General features: G+C 37.5%; 1 protein-coding gene across 2 annotated transcripts in view; it reads left to right on the top strand.

The window, feature by feature from the left end:
- The window catches only part of MARCHF1 (membrane associated ring-CH-type finger 1), a 275,802-nt gene that overhangs the window by 195,653 nt on the left and 61,618 nt on the right, over window positions 1-18,531 (top strand). The window contains exons 3-4 of one of the 2 annotated variants that reach the window (XM_069493427.1): window positions 5,674-5,753; window positions 6,033-6,797. In XM_069493427.1, coding sequence (XP_069349528.1) covers window positions 5,674-5,753; window positions 6,033-6,797 — 845 coding nt within the window. The remainder of the gene's footprint in view (window positions 1-5,673; window positions 5,754-6,032; window positions 6,798-18,531) is intronic. The other variant, XM_069493428.1, reaches the window with a different exon arrangement.

Below are 18,531 nucleotides of genomic sequence, written 5' to 3'. Positions count from 1 at the left end.
AAGAGAAATTCATGTTTTACAAAAATTAGGTGTATAGCTAGCTGTTCAAAGGATGTGGAAATGAAGTTAATCTAAAAATAGAAACTTAAAAGAAGTGAGGGTTTTTTTTTTTAAAGATGTGCAGTCTTGCTCTGTCACCTGGGCTAGAGTGCAGTGGCATAATCATAGGTCACTGCAGCCTCAAACTTGCTCTGGCTAGGATTGCCAGTACTATGCTCAGTATAAGGGGTGAAAATGGGCATCCTTGCCATGTTCCAGTTTTTTGAGGAAAATCTGGAAGCTTTTTTTTTCATTTGTCATATATGGCTTTATTGTGTTGAGGTATATTCTTTCTATACATAATTTATTGATAGTTTTTTATCATGAAAGCATATCAAATTTTATCAAATTCTCTTTCTGCATCTACTGAGATGATCATATAGTTTTGGTCATTCATTTTGTTGATATGATGTATCACATTTATTGCTTTGTATGTGTTGAACCATACTTGCATCACTTGGATAAATCCCACTTGATCATGGTTTATTATCTCTTTGTTGTGCTGTTGGATTTTGTTTCTTAGTATTTTGCTTGTTAGTATTTTGTTAAGTATTTTTGCATCTATTTTCATCAAGGGTATTGGCTTGTAGGTCAGTTTGTGTGTGTATTTATGTGTGTGTGTGTGTGTGTGTGTCCTTGTTTGGTTTTGGTATCAGGGTAATTCTAGACTCATAGAATAAATTAGAAAGAGTTCCTTCCTATTCAATTTTTCTGGAATAATTTGAGAAGAACTAGTATTAGTTTGGTAGAATTCAACAGTAAAGTCTTCTGGTCCTCCTGGGCTTTCCTTTCTGGGAGACATTTTATTACTGATTCAAACTTGTTCTTCATTTTTGGCCTGTTTAGATTTTTCATTTCTTTTTTGATTCAATCTTAATACGGTATGTGTGTCCAGGAATTTATCTATTTCCACTAGCTTTTCCAATTTGTTGCATATAGTTCTTTTTTTTATATTATTTATTTCAGCTTATTATGGGGGTACAAAAGTTCAGGTTATATATATTGCCCATGCCTTCTCATCCCCCTGAGTCAGAGCTTCAAGCGTGTCCATTCTCCAGACAGTGCGCATGGCACTCATTATGTAGGTATACACCCATCCCCTCCCCCCACCCCCCACATCTGTCCGATACCCAATTGGTGTTATTCCCAAATGTGCACTTAGATGATGATCAGGGAAACCAATTTTCTGGTGAGTACATATGGTGCTTATTTTTCCATTGTTGGGATACTTCACTTAATAGAATAGGTTCCAACTCTCTCCAGGAGAACAAAAGGGATTCTATATCACCGTTATTTCTTATAGCTGAGTAATACTCCATGGTATACATATACCACATTTTACTAATCCATTCATGAATTGATGGGCATTTGGGTTGTTTCCACATCTTTGCAATTGTGAATTGTGCTGCTATAAACATTTGGGTACAGGTGTCTTTTTTATAGAAAGACTTTTGTTCTTTTGGGTAGATGCCCAATAATAGGATTGCTGGATCGAATGGTAGGTCTACTTGAATCTGTTTAAGGTATCTCCATATTGCTTTCCACAGGGGTTGCACTAGTTTGCAGTCCCACCAGCAGTGTATGAGTGTTCCTGTCTCTCCGCATCCACGCCAACATGTATTGTTTTGGGACTTTTTGATAAAGGCCATTCTCACTGGAGTTAAGTGATAATCTCATTGTGGTTTTGATTTGCATTTCCCTGATGATTAGAGATGTTGAGCATTTTTTCATATGTTTGTTAGCCATTCTTATATCTTCTTTTGAAAAGTTTCTGTTCATGTCCTTTGCCCACTTTTTGATAGGGTTGTTCGATTTTTTGTTACTGATTTTCCTACATTCTAAATAGATTCTTGTTATCAGACCTTTATCTGGTGTGTAGTATGCGAAAATTTTTTCCCATTCTGTAGGTTGTCTGCTTATTCTCGTGACCATTTCTTTGGCTGTGCAGGAGCTTTTTGATTTAATCAGGTCTCATTTATTTATTTTTGTTGTTGCTGTGATTGCCTTAGGGGTCTTCTTCATAAATTCTTTACCTAGGCCAATGTCTATAAGAGTCTTTCCTACATTTTCTTCTAGAATTCTAATAGTTTCGCAACTAAGGTTTAAGTCTGTTATCCACCATGAGTTGATTTTTGTGAGAAGTGAAAGCTATGGGTCCTGTTTCAGTCTTCTGTGGCTATCCAGTTTTCCCAGCACCGTTTATTGAATAAGGATTCTTTTCCCCAGAGTATGTTTTTGTCTGCTTTGTCAAAGATTAGATGGCTATATGAGGATGGTTTTATATTTGGATTTTCTGTTCTGTTCCACTGGTCTGTGTCCCTGCACTTGTGCCAATACCAAGCAGTTTTAATAACCACAGCCTTGCAGTATAGTTTGAAGTCTGGCAAATTAATACCTCCCATTTTTTTTTTTATTGCTTAAAATTGCTTTTGCTAAACGGGTCTTGTCTGGTTCCATACAAAGTGTAAAATTATTTTTTCTATATCTGTGAAAAATGATGTTGGTAACTTAATAGGGATTGTGTTGAATCTGTAGATCACTTTGAGTAGTATAGATATTTTAACAATGTTGATTCTTCCGATCCACGAGCATGGTATGATTTTCCACCTATTTACATGCTCTGCGATTTCCTTCCTCAGTGTTTCATAGTTCTCCCTATAGAGGTCCTTTACCTCCTTAGTTAAATATATTCCTAGGTATTTTATTTTCTTTGTTGCTATTTTGAAGGGTACTGAGTCCTTAATTTGGTTCTCCGTTTGACTGTTAGTGGCATATATGAATGCCTCTTATTTGTGTGTATTGATTTTGTATCCTGAGACTTTACTGAATTCATTGACTTTGTTGGTGGCAGCAGTGTGCCCCAAGCAGGCCAGTTCTCAGGTTCTTTGATAGCATGTATGTGGACAAGCAGTGGCCTTGCCACTGGAGGGGGCAGGATGGCTATATTGGTGGTGGTCCCAAGCAGGTGATTCTCAGGTTCTGAGGATCACACACTTTGGTTTCCTATATCCTGGGAAAGCCTCCCTGATTCTCCAGACAGCCTATTTTCCAGGGTGTAGGAGCTCTGTGTGCTCATGTGACAGTAATGCAGCTACATGCTAGGTCCAGCTGGTGTGGTGAGGCTACAACCCTCTGGGTGGATATGGGGTAATGTCAGTGAAGCCCCAGGGATGAGGAGATGCAAGTACTATTGGGCCCCAGGTCAAGATGTATTTTGGAGCTGGTTCTGCTTTCAAAATAGTGCCATGTCACGGCTGTTTGGGTCCCAGGAGGTGGAGAGGACCCAATTTGGAACTCCTCTTTGAGACAATGCAGTCACATGGACTCCAGGAAGCTCTCTGTACTAGGCTCAGGGCCTGTGAAGGCTGAGAGGCTCTCCTCTGGCCAGGATTGCAGGCATATGTGGTGGGAATGTGAACTACTAGGAATCTTCCACTTACCTTTTCTCCATAATGAGGAGTCCCTCTTGGCTCTGAGCCAATCCAAGCCGGCTACTTTGAGTCCCTCTCTATACTGCCATTTCAAGAACTGAGTTTTGATACAGATGTTAAAGGAGATTACTGAAAATGGACTGGTGATCAAAGATGATGTACAAAGATTTAAAAATACACATAGTATTTATAGGCTAATAAAAAACAGACTGAGAAAATTATAAATCAGAAGTGTGCAGATATCTACCAGTCTACTGGAGCAAGTTGAGAGTGCCATCCTTCTCTCAGCACACTGTTTACTCTGCCCAGAATATTTTTATCTCTCCCTTTGTAACTCCTATTTGCCTTGTAATGTTAGCTAAAGTGTCTCCTCCTGTTTCCTATGACTGGTGTAACAGGTTACCACAAAATTTATTGACTTAAAACAACACATATTTATTACCTTATAGTTCTAAAGACCAGAAGCCAAACGTGGATCCCACTGGGCTAAAATCAAGGTGTCAGCAGGGCTGCATTTCTTCTGGAGGCTCTAAGGGAGAGCCCATTTTCTAGACTTTCCCAGTTTCTACAGGCCACCTGCCTTCCTTGGCTTGGGGACGCCTATTTTTACCTTCAAAGCCACCAGTGTAGTATCTTCCCTCCTTTCTTACCTCTACTCTTCTTCATCTTCTCTCTCTGACCCTAACTCTACTGTCTCCCTCTTATAAGGATACTCATCATAACATTGGGCCTACCAGGATAATTCAGGATAATCTCCCCATCTCAAGATCCTTAACTTAATCACATTTGTAAAGTCCCTTTTGCCATATAAGAAAACATATTCACAATTTCCAAAGATTAGGATGTAGATATCTTTGGGAAACCATTATTCAGCCTATTATACCTTCTCTTTGAATTTTTCCTGACTTCTTGAGTTGGGCAGGATTACTTTCTCCTTCTCTGGATCCCATAATCATCACTAAATATCTCTAATATAGAAATTTCTAGAATGAGACTTTTTAGCATGACTTTGAAATTTGGGGTAATCTTCCTACATTAACTGTTATTTTCTTGGTGGCAAACTTGTGTATTTCATCTATACAGTCAGACAGGCCTGAATCTGGACCCAGGACTTCCTTGGTTTCCTCCCATGCTATGGAGAAGCTATATTTTTGGTGGACAAGAGAACAGAATTCCTGGTCCAAATCTCTGCTCTGTCACCTATTAGTGAGAAGCAGCCTCAAATCTCTCCATTCCCTCAGCTGCAACAGGGAACTAATTATAGTATTTACTACATACATTTATTGTATTAATAAATAAATATATGAAAATGGCTTAGAACAGGAACTAACATATAATATTCACTCAAAACTACTAGTTATTATCATTTCTCACTTGTAAGATCATTGTAAAAATGAAAGATACAGTAGATAAAGCCAGAGCACAAGGCCTGGCACACAGTAAGTAATCCCTACATTCTAGCTTTTGATTTATCATCATCATCATCATCTCTATTAAATACAAAAGTCAAAGTCAAATAGACTGAAGGAAATGGGTTTCAAAGGTAGGAATTTACTGAAATGTACTCAACTTTGTGCTAATCATTTGAATTATTTCAGGCTTTCTTGTTCTCAGGCTCCGTATGGTCACAGGGTTAAAAGACATAAAGTGTCAAAAGTGTAGCAATGGATAGGTTTTATTAGTTTCACCAATGAAATAATATTAGCAATAACTGCAGGCCTTTAAATATTACATAGTGTTTTCAAATATATTATCTCATAGTGCCTTGATGTTAGCTACAGGCAGTATCTAGCAATCTAATGGCTATTTGAATATTTAGGCTTCTCATATTGTCATCCTTGTCACATAATAGTACTTAGTCCTTTATATCACAGGATCTTCAAGTGTTGCTCCCTTGTTTCCCAAGCAAATTCCCACTCGAATGATTACAGTAAATAGAATAGAAACTTGTGGAATCATCTTCCTCTCTCACAAATGAAGTAACAGCAAAATAGTACAGCACCTCAGCTGTCCCAAGTTCCTCAAATAAGTTTTACTTTTGCAAAACGAACCCTCCAACTTCCTATATTCTGTGCACTGCGTTATGAGCAACATGACCGACAGCCACGTTTGTTGTAATTTTTTAAATATGTGGAAAAAAAGCAAGATATCAACCATGTATTATCTTAACCAAGATGCCAAATTATCTAACTTGTTTCTCCAGGCAAGCAGCCCAACAACAGGGACAGCTCCCAGGAGCCAATCAAGGTTGTCTGTCTGTCCATCCACTCAGGACATCTGCAGGTAAGTGCTGAGCAAATGATCTTATTCAATGTTTTTTAGATCAGTGTTTTGTGTTTTTGTTTTTTATTCTGAGAAAGTGTGACTCTTGCTTCTGCCTTACATTGTCATGGACAATTTATACTGGCTTAATTTTTTTTCATTTAGTACATTTTCTTCAGCTGACCTTTATTTATCAACTTCTGGTCCTTGCTGTCATTTTCATCATTCTCTCTCTCTCTGTTTTTCCATGGCTTTCCTCTCCATTCCCATTTCCCATCCTTTGCCTGCTGCTTTGTCTAGATCTACCATCTTGCATGACATGTCAGAAGAGGCATTTGAGTATTGCACCCCTGTCATGGTGCTGAGCCCTGCTAGGAAGGAGTCTGTTAAAAAACCAGTAAAACAGAGACCTAGAAGGAGGAGAAGGGCCCCTGAGAGATATGAGCATGCAGAAGAACAAAGAAAAGGGAGAAGAAATGATTTTCACCTCCAAATCTCAAGCTCCAGATGGAGGGAGCTTTCTACAGATTCTTCAGATTCAGCTTCCACAGATGAGAGTCACTGGATTCAGGCAAAAAGAAGAGCCCAAGTTAAATTCAGACTGTCAAGAAGAAGAAGGAGAAATAATAATAAGCCATGCGAAAACTTAGATGAGTCTTCTACTCCTAATGGAATTGAGCTTGTTGAATTGGGATCCAAAGGTAAAAATCAACAAGAGCCGATGGAATGTGAGAGTTGCTCTTTAAATCTCTGCAGAGGCAAAGGCACAAGGTACCAAGAGTGCGGCCCTTCCCTGACTAGAGGATCCTTTGAGATTAAGAGATCGTCTGGGAATCATGAGAATAGCAAAGGTAGATACCACCACAGAGATCCTCAGCTCTTGCAAAGTCTTAGGCAAACTGAAATAATAAAGAAGAGATTTTCAGAAACAGATTCAAGCACCGAAATACTGGCAATTAAAGAAGGCAACAAGTACATGGAAGATGCAGGGCTCCCGGTGAATAACCCTGTTCAGAAGCCTCCTGCCACCTGCGATGATGAGTCTGATAATTTAGAAGTGTGCAGGTCAGTCACTACAGAGAAAGGCTTGGTGTCATCTAACTAGGTTTCTTCTTGCTATAAGTTAGGTATGTGTTTGATACCTACCCTGAAAACTTATCATTTATTTACACTGTTATTTTTCTGATTGTATATAAGGTGATAAAAGGAGAAAAGGTGAGTATGAGAAGAATAATGCAGAAGTACCCAGGGGTTTGAAATTTGTTCTAGAATAGAATAAGATTTCTCCTTCCCTTCCTTTTAATTGAATAATGATTTATACTGGGAAAGGGAATGACTAACCAATTGAGTATTGTATCCATTCCAGTTAAGACAATAATAGTAAAAACATTAAAAGTGAGAACATGTGAAATCTTCAGTGCAAATTTGGTGAATTGCTAGCCCCCTGACAGAAAGATATTCAAGACTTGGGTTCTTTAAGGTCAGATTTTTCTATCAGAAAAAAATTCTTAAGTTGCCTTTAATTTGTTCTCCAATTGTCTGAGTCAGCAGGGTAATTCAAGACTGAAAGGATACAGAAACAGGTCATGGACATACTGGTGGGGTTGTTGGCACCTTAAAGGAAAGAGACCACATTAAGTTTACTGATAATCATATACTTAAAGCTTTCAACATGTGGATATTTCATAGCTATGAGAATACTTTCTTGCACTTTTTACCCAACAGCATACATTTTCAAAACAGGTTAATGTTAAAAAACAATTACAGGAAAACCCATGCTAATATGCATAAATGAGACAATTTTAAATGAAACAAATACTTTTAAATTTTCATATTATACCCGATAAGCCATTTGGGAGCAAGTGAAGATTTTCATTGCTCAATGCTTGATGGTTTTGGTTTGTTTTTATAAAAGTGGAAGTTACTTTATAAAACATGTATGCATGTTTCCTGTGAATTACATGACCCAGAGAAGGCTACCCGTGTCCATTGAGGGCAGGAGCAAGAAGGGGAATTAATCTCTGAGTGTTAATAATATTAGAATTATTTGTTTCTCTGAAAGTCTTTTAGGATAGTCATTCATAAAAATGCTCATTCATTTATGCACTCAAGCATCTATTATGCATTGGGCTTTATTCTAAGTAGTGAAACTATTGTAGTACATAGGATTTGTATAGTCTCTGACATCTTATAGCTTCTAGTCTAATGGGTAACACAGACACAAAACAAATCAATTTACAACTAATATATAATTGCAATCATGACAACGAATATGAAAGCAAATAACATGGGAGATCAGAGAATAACTCTATTAAGGAAGTGACAAGCAGACTGAGGCTCAAAGGATGACAAGAATTGATCAGCAAAGAAGCAGGGAAGACCATCCAGGCAGAGGCTGCTATGAGCAGGAAGCAGGAGGAAGGAAGAAGAGTGGCAGTCCAGGAACTGAAAGCCTGCTCCTGCGGCCGGGGTGTGGTGAGTGGGGGGTGTGGTGAGTGGGGGGTGGGTGGTAGCCACAGGATGAAGAGGAGGAGAGGGCTACACTATACAGAGCCATGCAAAACATGCTAAGGGATCTAAAGGGTATTTAAAAGGAAGTGACACCATTTGATTTGTATCTTAATGTAAGCTTCTTATAATCTTTAGAATGTGATTTATGTGTCTCTTTGCTGAAGAGTTGGGGGATGGGCTAAAACAGTACTTCTGGTCTGGACTAAGAACTCTGCACTTGAGACCATCTGTTATCACTCCCCAAATCTAACTTTCAGCATAATTTAATGAAAGTCAGGCCAAGAAGCTAGCTGCAGGCTTAATGGCAATTGGAGAAAAAAGTAATGCCGGTAATTAAAGTCATAGTGACTGGTTCTCTTAAAAGCACTACTCTGGAGAAACATTTTCAAAGACAGGAGATTTAACTTAGACTTCTATTAATGAAAGTGAGATCGATGGGCCAATAGATATTACTTCCTGCTGTGGGTTATCATCTAAACATACCAACTAAGCGAAGGCTAGGAGCAGCATGTTATATTAGATGCCGAGGACAAAAGGTGGCAAAACACTTGATTCTTCCCTTAAGTGGCCTATTATCTAAGTGGGAGAGATTGAATATACACCTGAAATGACAAAAGTCTAAGATAGTACAGAGTGGATGTAAAGAAAGGACTGCTGCAGAATTTGAACAAAGAAAAATTGCTGAGATAGGGGATGGTCCAGAAACCCCTTAAGGAGAGGTGGGACTGGGCTGAGAAAAGTAGAGTTTACATGATCAGAAGTGCATGGATGGCATTTCAGACACTCAAGGTGGGGGAAATATTATTATCCCAGACAGGGATGAGGATGCTGTGCATTTAAGAATTTTACGTGAACTTGTATGACTGGGTTGGAAGGTTTGCATAAACTGATAACAAGTAATTTTTAAGAAAAGACATTTTGAAGAAAACATACATACCATTCCAGTTGTTTATTCTGTGAATTCGTGTTTTCAAACTGCCTCAGTGGACCTCTTGAGCTCCAAGGAGGCTGCCGCGAAAGATGAGGCAGGTTGAGGGGATCGTGCTCCCACAGCCCATCTTCAGCCAGAGAATCTTCATGATTCTCTCTCTTACATAGCAGCCTTCTAAATAATATTCCTTTTAGCAAAATAAATAAATAAATAAAAATAAAAAAAATAAAAATTACACTGTAAAATACAATACAGCAAAGCTTCTGCTAAATGAAATAGACTTGATGAAGAGTCACATATACAGGGTAGTCACCAGTGGCCCTGAGGGTATACTGGGAAAGGAACCTAGATTTAGGAGGCGTTGAAGGTGGAAGTATCCTACTGTTAGTTAACCAGGATACTAAGAAGATATTGGGCAATGAAAGGGAAGAGCAAATGGCAAATTGGCACTCTGCCAGGTGAACAGGGACAATCTTAGTGCTTGGATTTGGTGAGAGCATAAGACGGAGTGATGAAGGATGACCCCAAATCTTGGAGCCAGGGACGACAGGAAACGTGGGCGTTAATGAGCAGAGTCAGGAGAGGTCAAAGGCAGGTTGATTTGGGGAAGACATAATGAGTTCAATTACAGGCAGACTATTTGTGGTTACAATGACATTGCAGGGTCACTCTCCAGCAGACAGTACGAGGCATGCTACTGAAATGCAGGAGAGCAGTCAGAACTGGGTGTGTATAATTTTTCAATCATTAGTGAACTATACACAGCCTGACACTAAACAATAGCATATGTGCAATTCTTGTTAACACAATGGATTAGCACAGGGCAAAAGCACAAACTATATTTAAACATGGAAAATCCTCCCAAGGCCAGGGAGGGCATAGAGCCTTGAGAATCGTTCTCAAGGAGGTGACAGTAATGCCCAGAAAGTGAATTAAATCTCTAGGAGAGACCATATATAGGAGAAAAGCCTCCAAATAGATACAGCCTGAGCACCAGGGTCCTCTATGTAGGGAGGAAGATAACCCCTGAGAAAAGCAGCAGTTCCTATGAACTTGCACTCGGCTGCTTCAAACATGCACAGGCAGAGTCAGTCTCAGCCACAACCACAAAGCGGAAGCAGCTCCCGAGCCCTTCCTCCTTTTCTGTTCCTGGCATTCAGTGCCCACATGGACACTCTACCCTCTTTCACACCCTCATTGCAGCCTTATTCAGACAAAGTATCTCTATTAGCCAATTATAACTTAGAGGAAACTTAAATCATCATACTATTACACTTACAGTAATGTACAGTGGGAAAGTCTTTGCCTTTTTTATAGAAGAATTACATTTAAAAAAAAAAAAAAAGCATGAATCAGATTATCTTAGCTCATGACTGAAACTTCTCAATGGCCTCTAGGTTGCCATCAGTGGAAAATGCAAAATCTTTAGCATTTACAAGTGCCTGCATGATTTCTCTATCACATCTGCCTGTCCAGCTTCAACTCCCACCATTAACCACGACCCATTCATGCTGGTCTCTTTCCAATTTCCTTCAATGTCCAGGCCTTTCCCTCTCAGGGCCTAGAATGGCCTTCACATTACCCCTCAGTCCTTCGCCAGACTAATTCCTAGTCATTCTTTCTCCATTTAAATGTCATTTCTTTAGGAACATCTTCCTTACCTCCTAATCAACACTCGGGCCTTCTGGCAGTCACTTCCATGGCATAATTTTTAATTGCTGAACTATTATGTATTATTGTGATTAACTGTCAAATTTGCTCACTGTTGTATCCAAAGTACCTGGAACAATTCCTGGCAGATAGCACATAGTTTTTGAATGAATAGCTTTAAGGAAAATGTACTTTTCTAAGGGAATAATTTGTACTATGTGAAATCACAGCACTAGGTGTTGGATTGCCTCACCTGCTCTAGAAACAGCATGTAAATACTCTATGGTCCTAAACCTTTAGTGCACACCAACAGGAACTGGAGGAATTATTCAAATACAGGTCACGGGAACCACTGCTACAGTTTCTGATTCCCTTACTCTGGGGCTGGGCCCGTGAATTTGTGTTTCTAAAATGTTCCCAGGTGATACTGATGCTTGTCATACAGGGACCGCACTTTGAGAACCACTGTTCTATGCTACCAATTCTCCTCATGCTTTAGCTGGGAAGAGAAAGGGGAAAAAAGAATTGAAAGGTTAGTTTGGGAAGCCAGCTATGGGTGTCCGTAATTTTCTATCATATTCTCTTGAATGCTGACACAAAGCATAACTAGGTTACTTTCCTGTACTTTACACTGTCATACCAGTATAAGGGCTCATGTCACTAAAACTACAGGCTGACAAAGTCCCACCTCTACCAGGAACTCAGACGTCACAGTTTGGCTGTGGCTGCCATTCAAACCCACTTCCTCATCCCAACTACCTCCGTTTCTATCATGAGTCCACATATTTCCTGAATTTTCAGTTTTGACTCTTGTTCCCTCTACATTGGATGTGTCCAGTCTCCAACAAAATATTGTCATTTCTTCCTCCAGGTATTTGTTTCTGAACTGTGCCTTCTTTCTCATTCCTATTATTCCATTCTGGTCCTTCTCTACACTTTCCATCTCTCCTTACTTCCACCCTTCAGCCTACTACCTGTTTTGTTCAGGACTTTCCCACCAGGTTAAAATTGACAAAAACCCATTCAAATGAGCTTAAGCAAGAAAGGGATATATTAACCGTAGAAATAGTAAAATCAGTTATACATATGGTTTTAGGGACTCCAGAAACTCAAACAATGTGATTCTCTCACTCTTTCTCTCCATCTCTGTGTGTTGTCATTGTCCCCAACTGCAGAAGATTTTCCTATACATAGAAGAGGGAAGAGATAGTGTGGACAGAAGTAGCTTCAGGCTTACGTTTTATCAGCAGTGGCCTAACAGAAAAGAGAAATGTTCTCTTCTAGCACTTACACATGAAATCCCAGGGAAGGAATATAATAAGCCTGCCCCAGGTCATATACCTATCTCTGGGTCAATCACTGTCACCAGAGACATAGAGCTTGGACCAAATCCTTGTGTAAGAAGGGTGGATTTAAAATGCAGCTATCAGCACCCCCTTCAGATTCTTATGAATCGGAGAAAGGACATTTCAATAGCAAAAAGAACAGCATCAATATGAGAAAAAATGAAAAAAGAATTATGACCAGAACAACAACAACAACAAAAAAAAAAAAACAGTGATATTCAACTACACCACCAGAAAATGCAGTTTTTTTCCCCTCCTAAATGTTTTTCTCCTCCTCTCCAAACTCTCACATTTAGGCATGTCAATGTTCACCTCATTTTTGTTCTCCACTGTGAGGCTTGGCCAAGGTATTCTGGCCCACAGTGATCTTTTTTCCTTGGAATTCCCATAACCCTTATAGTAAATATCACATACCTAGTTAGTATTTAATTATTCTCTAGTTTCATGTGTGTAGATTTTCCTTTCCCTATAGAATGAGCTCCTTAAAGATAGAAGTCATGTCTTACACCTGTTTTGCACCCTCTACAATACGCAGAACAATACAGACATTGTTCAAACAGAACTTTTGCAATGGCTTCACAATCAGTGAATGCTAACAGAAGAAAACCATGGGGACAATAATGGGAATTGGGTAGCACAGGGTAAAACAAATAAGAAACATTGAACTCTATCAATGGTTTCTTTAAAAGAGGAAGAGCCCAGAGGCAAGTGATAACTCCTGGTTATGTTCTAGCTCTAGCTTGGGTCAGATGGTGAGTTTGAGGATATACTTTATACTATTATGCCATAGCTTTTATATATGTTAAATACATTTTCATTTTTCATTAAGAGAGATTTTTGAGGAGAAATTGGATGAGAAAATGGTAAAAAAAAATATAGCATATATTTTTACTCATTTCACTCTTACAAACTGCAATAACTTTAAATTGAGTGTGGAAAAAAGGAGAGAGAAAATTTCTTAAAGCTCAAAATGTTTATGGCAGAAGACTCTTTTTCAAGAACCAAAAGATCATGCTTTTTGACAAAGCACTAGCATTTGTAAGACTGATTTAGATAACTTTTGGATAATAGGCCTCAGATCCTAAGAGAATTTTCCTTAAAGTGGACATTTTGACCATTGTCATCATATCTGTGTATTCATTTACATAATACATCAAACAACTATTGTTGAGAATTTGTTCTGTGCCAAGGCAATGTCTTAGAAGCTAGAAATATATAGTAATGGTCCCATCCCTTATGAGCTTACACTCCATTTGGTAAGAAAAATAATTAAACAGGCAAATGTCAAAAAAAAAAAAAAAAAAAACAATTCATGAATGAAGCCAAAGAAACACATTAACTTTAGTAGAACAAAGTAAGTTTCCCTGAGGAAATAATAACGAGGGAGAAATTTTTAAAACAAGTAAAAGTAAGCCAAGCAAAGAGAAGGGATAACTTATCCCAGGTAAAGGACATGGACTGTATGAACACCGTGAGATAAGTGAGATGTGGTATAAAAGGATTTCAGTGTAGCCAACTGGAGACCCAGTCATGGAGTTCTTATCAACTGTAGTTAGGAGTTTGGACTTTTTTCTACTAACAGGGTGACCACAGGCTAATATTTAATCAATCTGATTCTTTATATTTTTGATCTGTTAGCCCTAGATTTACAATCTTTCGGTAATAGATGTTTTTTCTGCTTTCATTACTTATTCTGTTACTTCTCCCCATTGCTTTGTTTGTACAAAAATAAAACTAATATTCTATTGTCAAAGTCCATTCTACGTGTAAAAGATAAGCTATTCTGTCTTTGATATTCAAGTAAAATAGCTACCCTCTCTGACTTAATGGAAAGCATTCATTTCTAAGAAAGCATTCATTTTCTTAAGAAAGTTCACAATTTTATTCTCTTCCTTATGTTTTTGTTTTTGTTTTGCTGAGTCTTATTGAAACTATTAGCAACCTTTCTCCTGTTCATTTCCTTTTTTCTTTCTCTTTTAAATTATGATCATTATTATTATCATGTCAGAATATTATGGGGGCACAAATGTTTAGGTTACATATATTGCCTTTGCCTCACCTGAGTCAGAGCTACAAGCATGTCCATCCCCCAGACGGTGCTCACCGCATCCAATAGGTGGAAATATACCCATCCCCTCCTCCCCTCTCCCACCTGCCCAACACCCGATGAATGTTACTACCATATGTGCATGTAAAAGTTGACCAATTAATACCAATTTGATGGTGAGTACATGTGGTGCTTGTTTTCCATTCTTGTGATACTTCACTTAGTAGAATGGGCTCCAGCTCCATCCAGGATAATACAAGAGGTGCTAGGTCACTGTTGTGTTTTGTGGCTGAGTAGTACTCCATGGTATACATATACCACATTTTATTAATCCACTCATGTATTGATGATTATTATGGGTACATAATAGTTGTATATCTTTACAGGGTACGTGTGATATTTTGATACACGCATACAATGTGAATTAGTCAAATCAGGGTAATTGGGGTATCCAACACCTCAGGCATTTATCATTTCTTTATAGCTAAGTTGGTAGGAAATACAGGTGTGAATATTGTTGGTACCATGCCAGATGTGAGTTACTTGAGATTACTCAACATAGAGTCAAAAGTAGGGAGAAGGTCTTATTTCTCTCTACTTGGAATGGTCAGACTTAGAAAAGATAAAATGGCCCTCTCTTCATTTATAGGATCATAAAAGGAGAAAAATGGGATGTGCACTGCAAATGAATGCATTACTAGTATGATACAATGTTTTAGAACTAATTTCTTTACTTGAAATAATTTTAATTATTGTAGTCATCAGTAAAAATTCAGATATACCCTATGCTAACTTTATTTTACAGAGTAAGGGTTTCTTCAACAAAGAAAAATGTTTATAACATCACATTTTAATGTTATAAATATTTAGTATTATTTCACACAGTCTATCAGCATTTATCTCAGTGATTTGTATTTTGAATGAACAAAAAAAATAAGACACTGACACACACACAAAACTTATTTTAAAAATCTTCAAAATTTATAGAAATGACATTTTGTGTCTTTTCTTTATATATTTCAAAGATATGCCTTGTTCTTAGCAGGGTTTTTTTTTTTTTTATGCTCTCAATTTGGGAGATAATCTTTCCTGGAATGAAATGACAGTATCATCAATAATACTGATTATCTTGACTGGTAAATTATCTTACATGACCAAACCAAGTGGATTGATTAATTACCTTCTAATTTAGCTAAACAGGTCACTCTGATTTTTGGAAATAGCATGTTTTCTGAAGGCCAATTGTTAAACAAGTTATGCTTTGAGAAAGTAACAAAGAAAAATAGATATTTCCCTTCTTAAAAAATTACATTAAAGTAGATTTGAATATCAACCAGGAATTTTCCAATCTGTGAAAATTTTATGAAAAAGTAGATAGAAGTATAATGCTCAGTTAGACATATAAGTCAGTATTTACATGTTATAAGGCTATTTATAGTATGCTACATTTGACTTTTTTGATAATTTCTACATTTGTTAAATATCCAATCATACCTAAGTGAAAAATATTGAATAAGAAGTATTATTGAGATAAAGCTTATCTACCTCTTAATTTAAGAATAATGCGTGTTCAAGATTTCAGCTATATTAAACTTGTGTCTCCTTTAATGAATTTTTTTAATTTCAAAATATTAAGGGAGTACAAGTGTTTTGTTACATGGACACCTTTTATAATGCTTACTTAAGTCAGGGCTCCTTTAATGAATTGATATCTGTTTGGCAATATGAAATTTCTTCTCTGTCTCCAGAAAAAAAAAAAGAAAGAAAAAGAAAAAAACCCCACCTCTTTCTTCTTTTAGTCACACAAATTCATTTCTAAAACTATTGTGTGTGTATTAAATTTAGATCCCCTATATATTTATGCAACAGAAAATGAATACTACATATAAACTGATGAATATTGGGTACAGTACTTATTGGTAGAAAATCTTTATTTATATCTGAGAATTTATTTATATAATAGCTTGAACATTTTCTCTATTTCCAATACCCACATTTAGGTTCTCACCTCATCTTCCTTATAACCGTTACAGAGTAGTTATGTTTTTATTTCAAATCTTCTGCAGTCATCCTCAGGCACAGGTAAATTTAAATACCAGCATCTAATTTGGTTCAGAAATTAAAATGCCCCTGCAGCAGCCTCAGTGAGTTGTCTTTTATTCAGAGCACTGTGACAGTCTTAAACACAGCACAATGTTCTCCTTTCCACCTCTGTCAGATGCAAGGAAAACTCCAGGAGTATATTAGTTCTCCTTCATTCACTTCCAGGTTTGTGCAAAACTGAAGATGCCAAAATACAGAAGGTCCTGTGTTTGAAGATGAATTTCACTGCAGACATTATACTGAGAACTTTCTTCCTTTCCTCAAGGCTGCCCAACAAGTGATAATCAAAACCTCTCTATGTTCTTCGTAATTTGTACTACCTTGTTCTCATCTGACTCTCCTGAGTCTCACCTTTACAAACTCTGATGCCTTTATTTTGCAACTCTTGGATCTCAGTTAGATCAAGACTCTGAGGGTGTAACCAAATTAGAATGTTTTGCCGTACCATAGCACAGTGACAGTGGAGAAAATAAAGGAGAAACAAGGAAAGAAAAAAAAATAACGAGAATAAAATAGAAGCCATATGTACTGTCAAAATGCCCCAAGCATCAGAGGAATCCTGGCTCTAATCAGCATTCCAAAGCCTCAAAATTCTATCAGTTAGAGCTAGAAAGGCCCTGAGAGATCATCTCACCCAGTGGTTCTGAGTCTGGGCTGAATGTTAGACTCACCTGGAAAGTTAAAAGGACAAAAATGCTGCCAGGACCCCATCCAGATCACTTTGGAAGTGAGGTTTCAGCATGGGTACATTTTTAAAAGCACCCCACATGATTTTAATGAGAAACCAGGGCTGAGAACCACTGATTTTTAGTCCAATCCCAGGTGAACAAATTGATGCCCAGAAGATACATATATTCCAAAATCCAAATTCTGGGCAGGAGGTCCGCTTGGCAACACTTCTATAATCCGAACACACTAGAATGGAGCCTGGGGGTGAGCAACTGGTGCAATTTATTTGCTCTCAGCTCCTGAAGCCATCTAAAATTCAGGACAGTGATTCTCAAACTAGACAACTTTATTGATGGAAATAGAAAATACCATCACTCTTAGATGATTCATTTTAGAATAAACCTCAAATTTCTCATCTAATTGGTATAGAGAATTACAATTCATTTTCAAATGATACTTTGGGGGGAAAAAAGCCCTAAATTCATGGTTCTCAAGTAAATTCCCTGTACCAGTAGGATCAAAATCGCCTAGGAATTCGTTAAATATGCAAATTATTAGGCCCCAGCCCAGACTTATTGAATTAGAAACTCTGGGAATGAGATTCAGCCATCTAGGTTCTAACTAGCCCTCTTTGTGGGTCTGATGCATGATAAAGTTTGAGAACCACTGAAGTAGAGAATATAGATAATAAAATAATTAGTTTTCATAGAGTATGTTTTTGCTGCAATGGGGGTAACTGAGGTGCCTTAAAGTATAAGGAAAAGGAAACTAACACAAGTCTGTGCAAGAGGGACAGAAAAACTCAAACAAAATAAAGGAAATGACATGTTTGTATTTGCTGATTTTTTGGTTCCTTTTTAATAAAAGTGTGTGCATATATGTATGCATGCATGTAAATGCATATTGTGTGTATATATTACCATAAACATATATACACACATATGTGTAGAGTCATGTGCCTCATAATGACATTTCAGTCAAGGACAGACTGCATATAAGACAGTGTTTCCATGACATTATAATGCATCTGAAAAATTTCTATTACCTGGTGGCATCTTGTTCCTGACCCTGTGTAGGCCTAGGCTGAGGTGTGCTTTTGTGTATTCATCTGTAACAAATAAGTTTACAAAGTAAATAAATAAATAATTTATGAAATATAACAATCTTATAAAGTAAGAATATAAAGAAAGCAAATCTTTTGTACAGCTGTACCACGTGTTTGTATTTTAAGCTAAATGTTATTACAAAACAGTCAAAAAGTTTTTAAAAAGGTTTAAGTTTATAAAATAAAAAAGCTACAGTAAGGTTAACTTATGATTGAAGAAAGAAAAATATTTTCTATAAATTTACCATAGCCTAAATGTGCAGTGTTTATACAGTCTACAGCAGTGCACAGTAATGCCCTAGGCCTTCACAGGCACTCACCACTCACTCACTGACTCACCCAGAGCAACTTCCAGTCCTGCAAGCCCCATTCGTGGTAAGTGCCTATACAGGTGTAACATTTTTTACCTTTTATACCGTATTTTTTCCTTACCGTTT

The sequence above is a fragment of the Eulemur rufifrons genome, chromosome 18 (assembly GCF_041146395.1).
Source record: "Eulemur rufifrons isolate Redbay chromosome 18, OSU_ERuf_1, whole genome shotgun sequence".
Lineage (NCBI taxonomy): Eukaryota > Metazoa > Chordata > Mammalia > Primates > Lemuridae > Eulemur > Eulemur rufifrons.
This window is presented reverse-complemented; position numbering and strand designations above follow the sequence as displayed.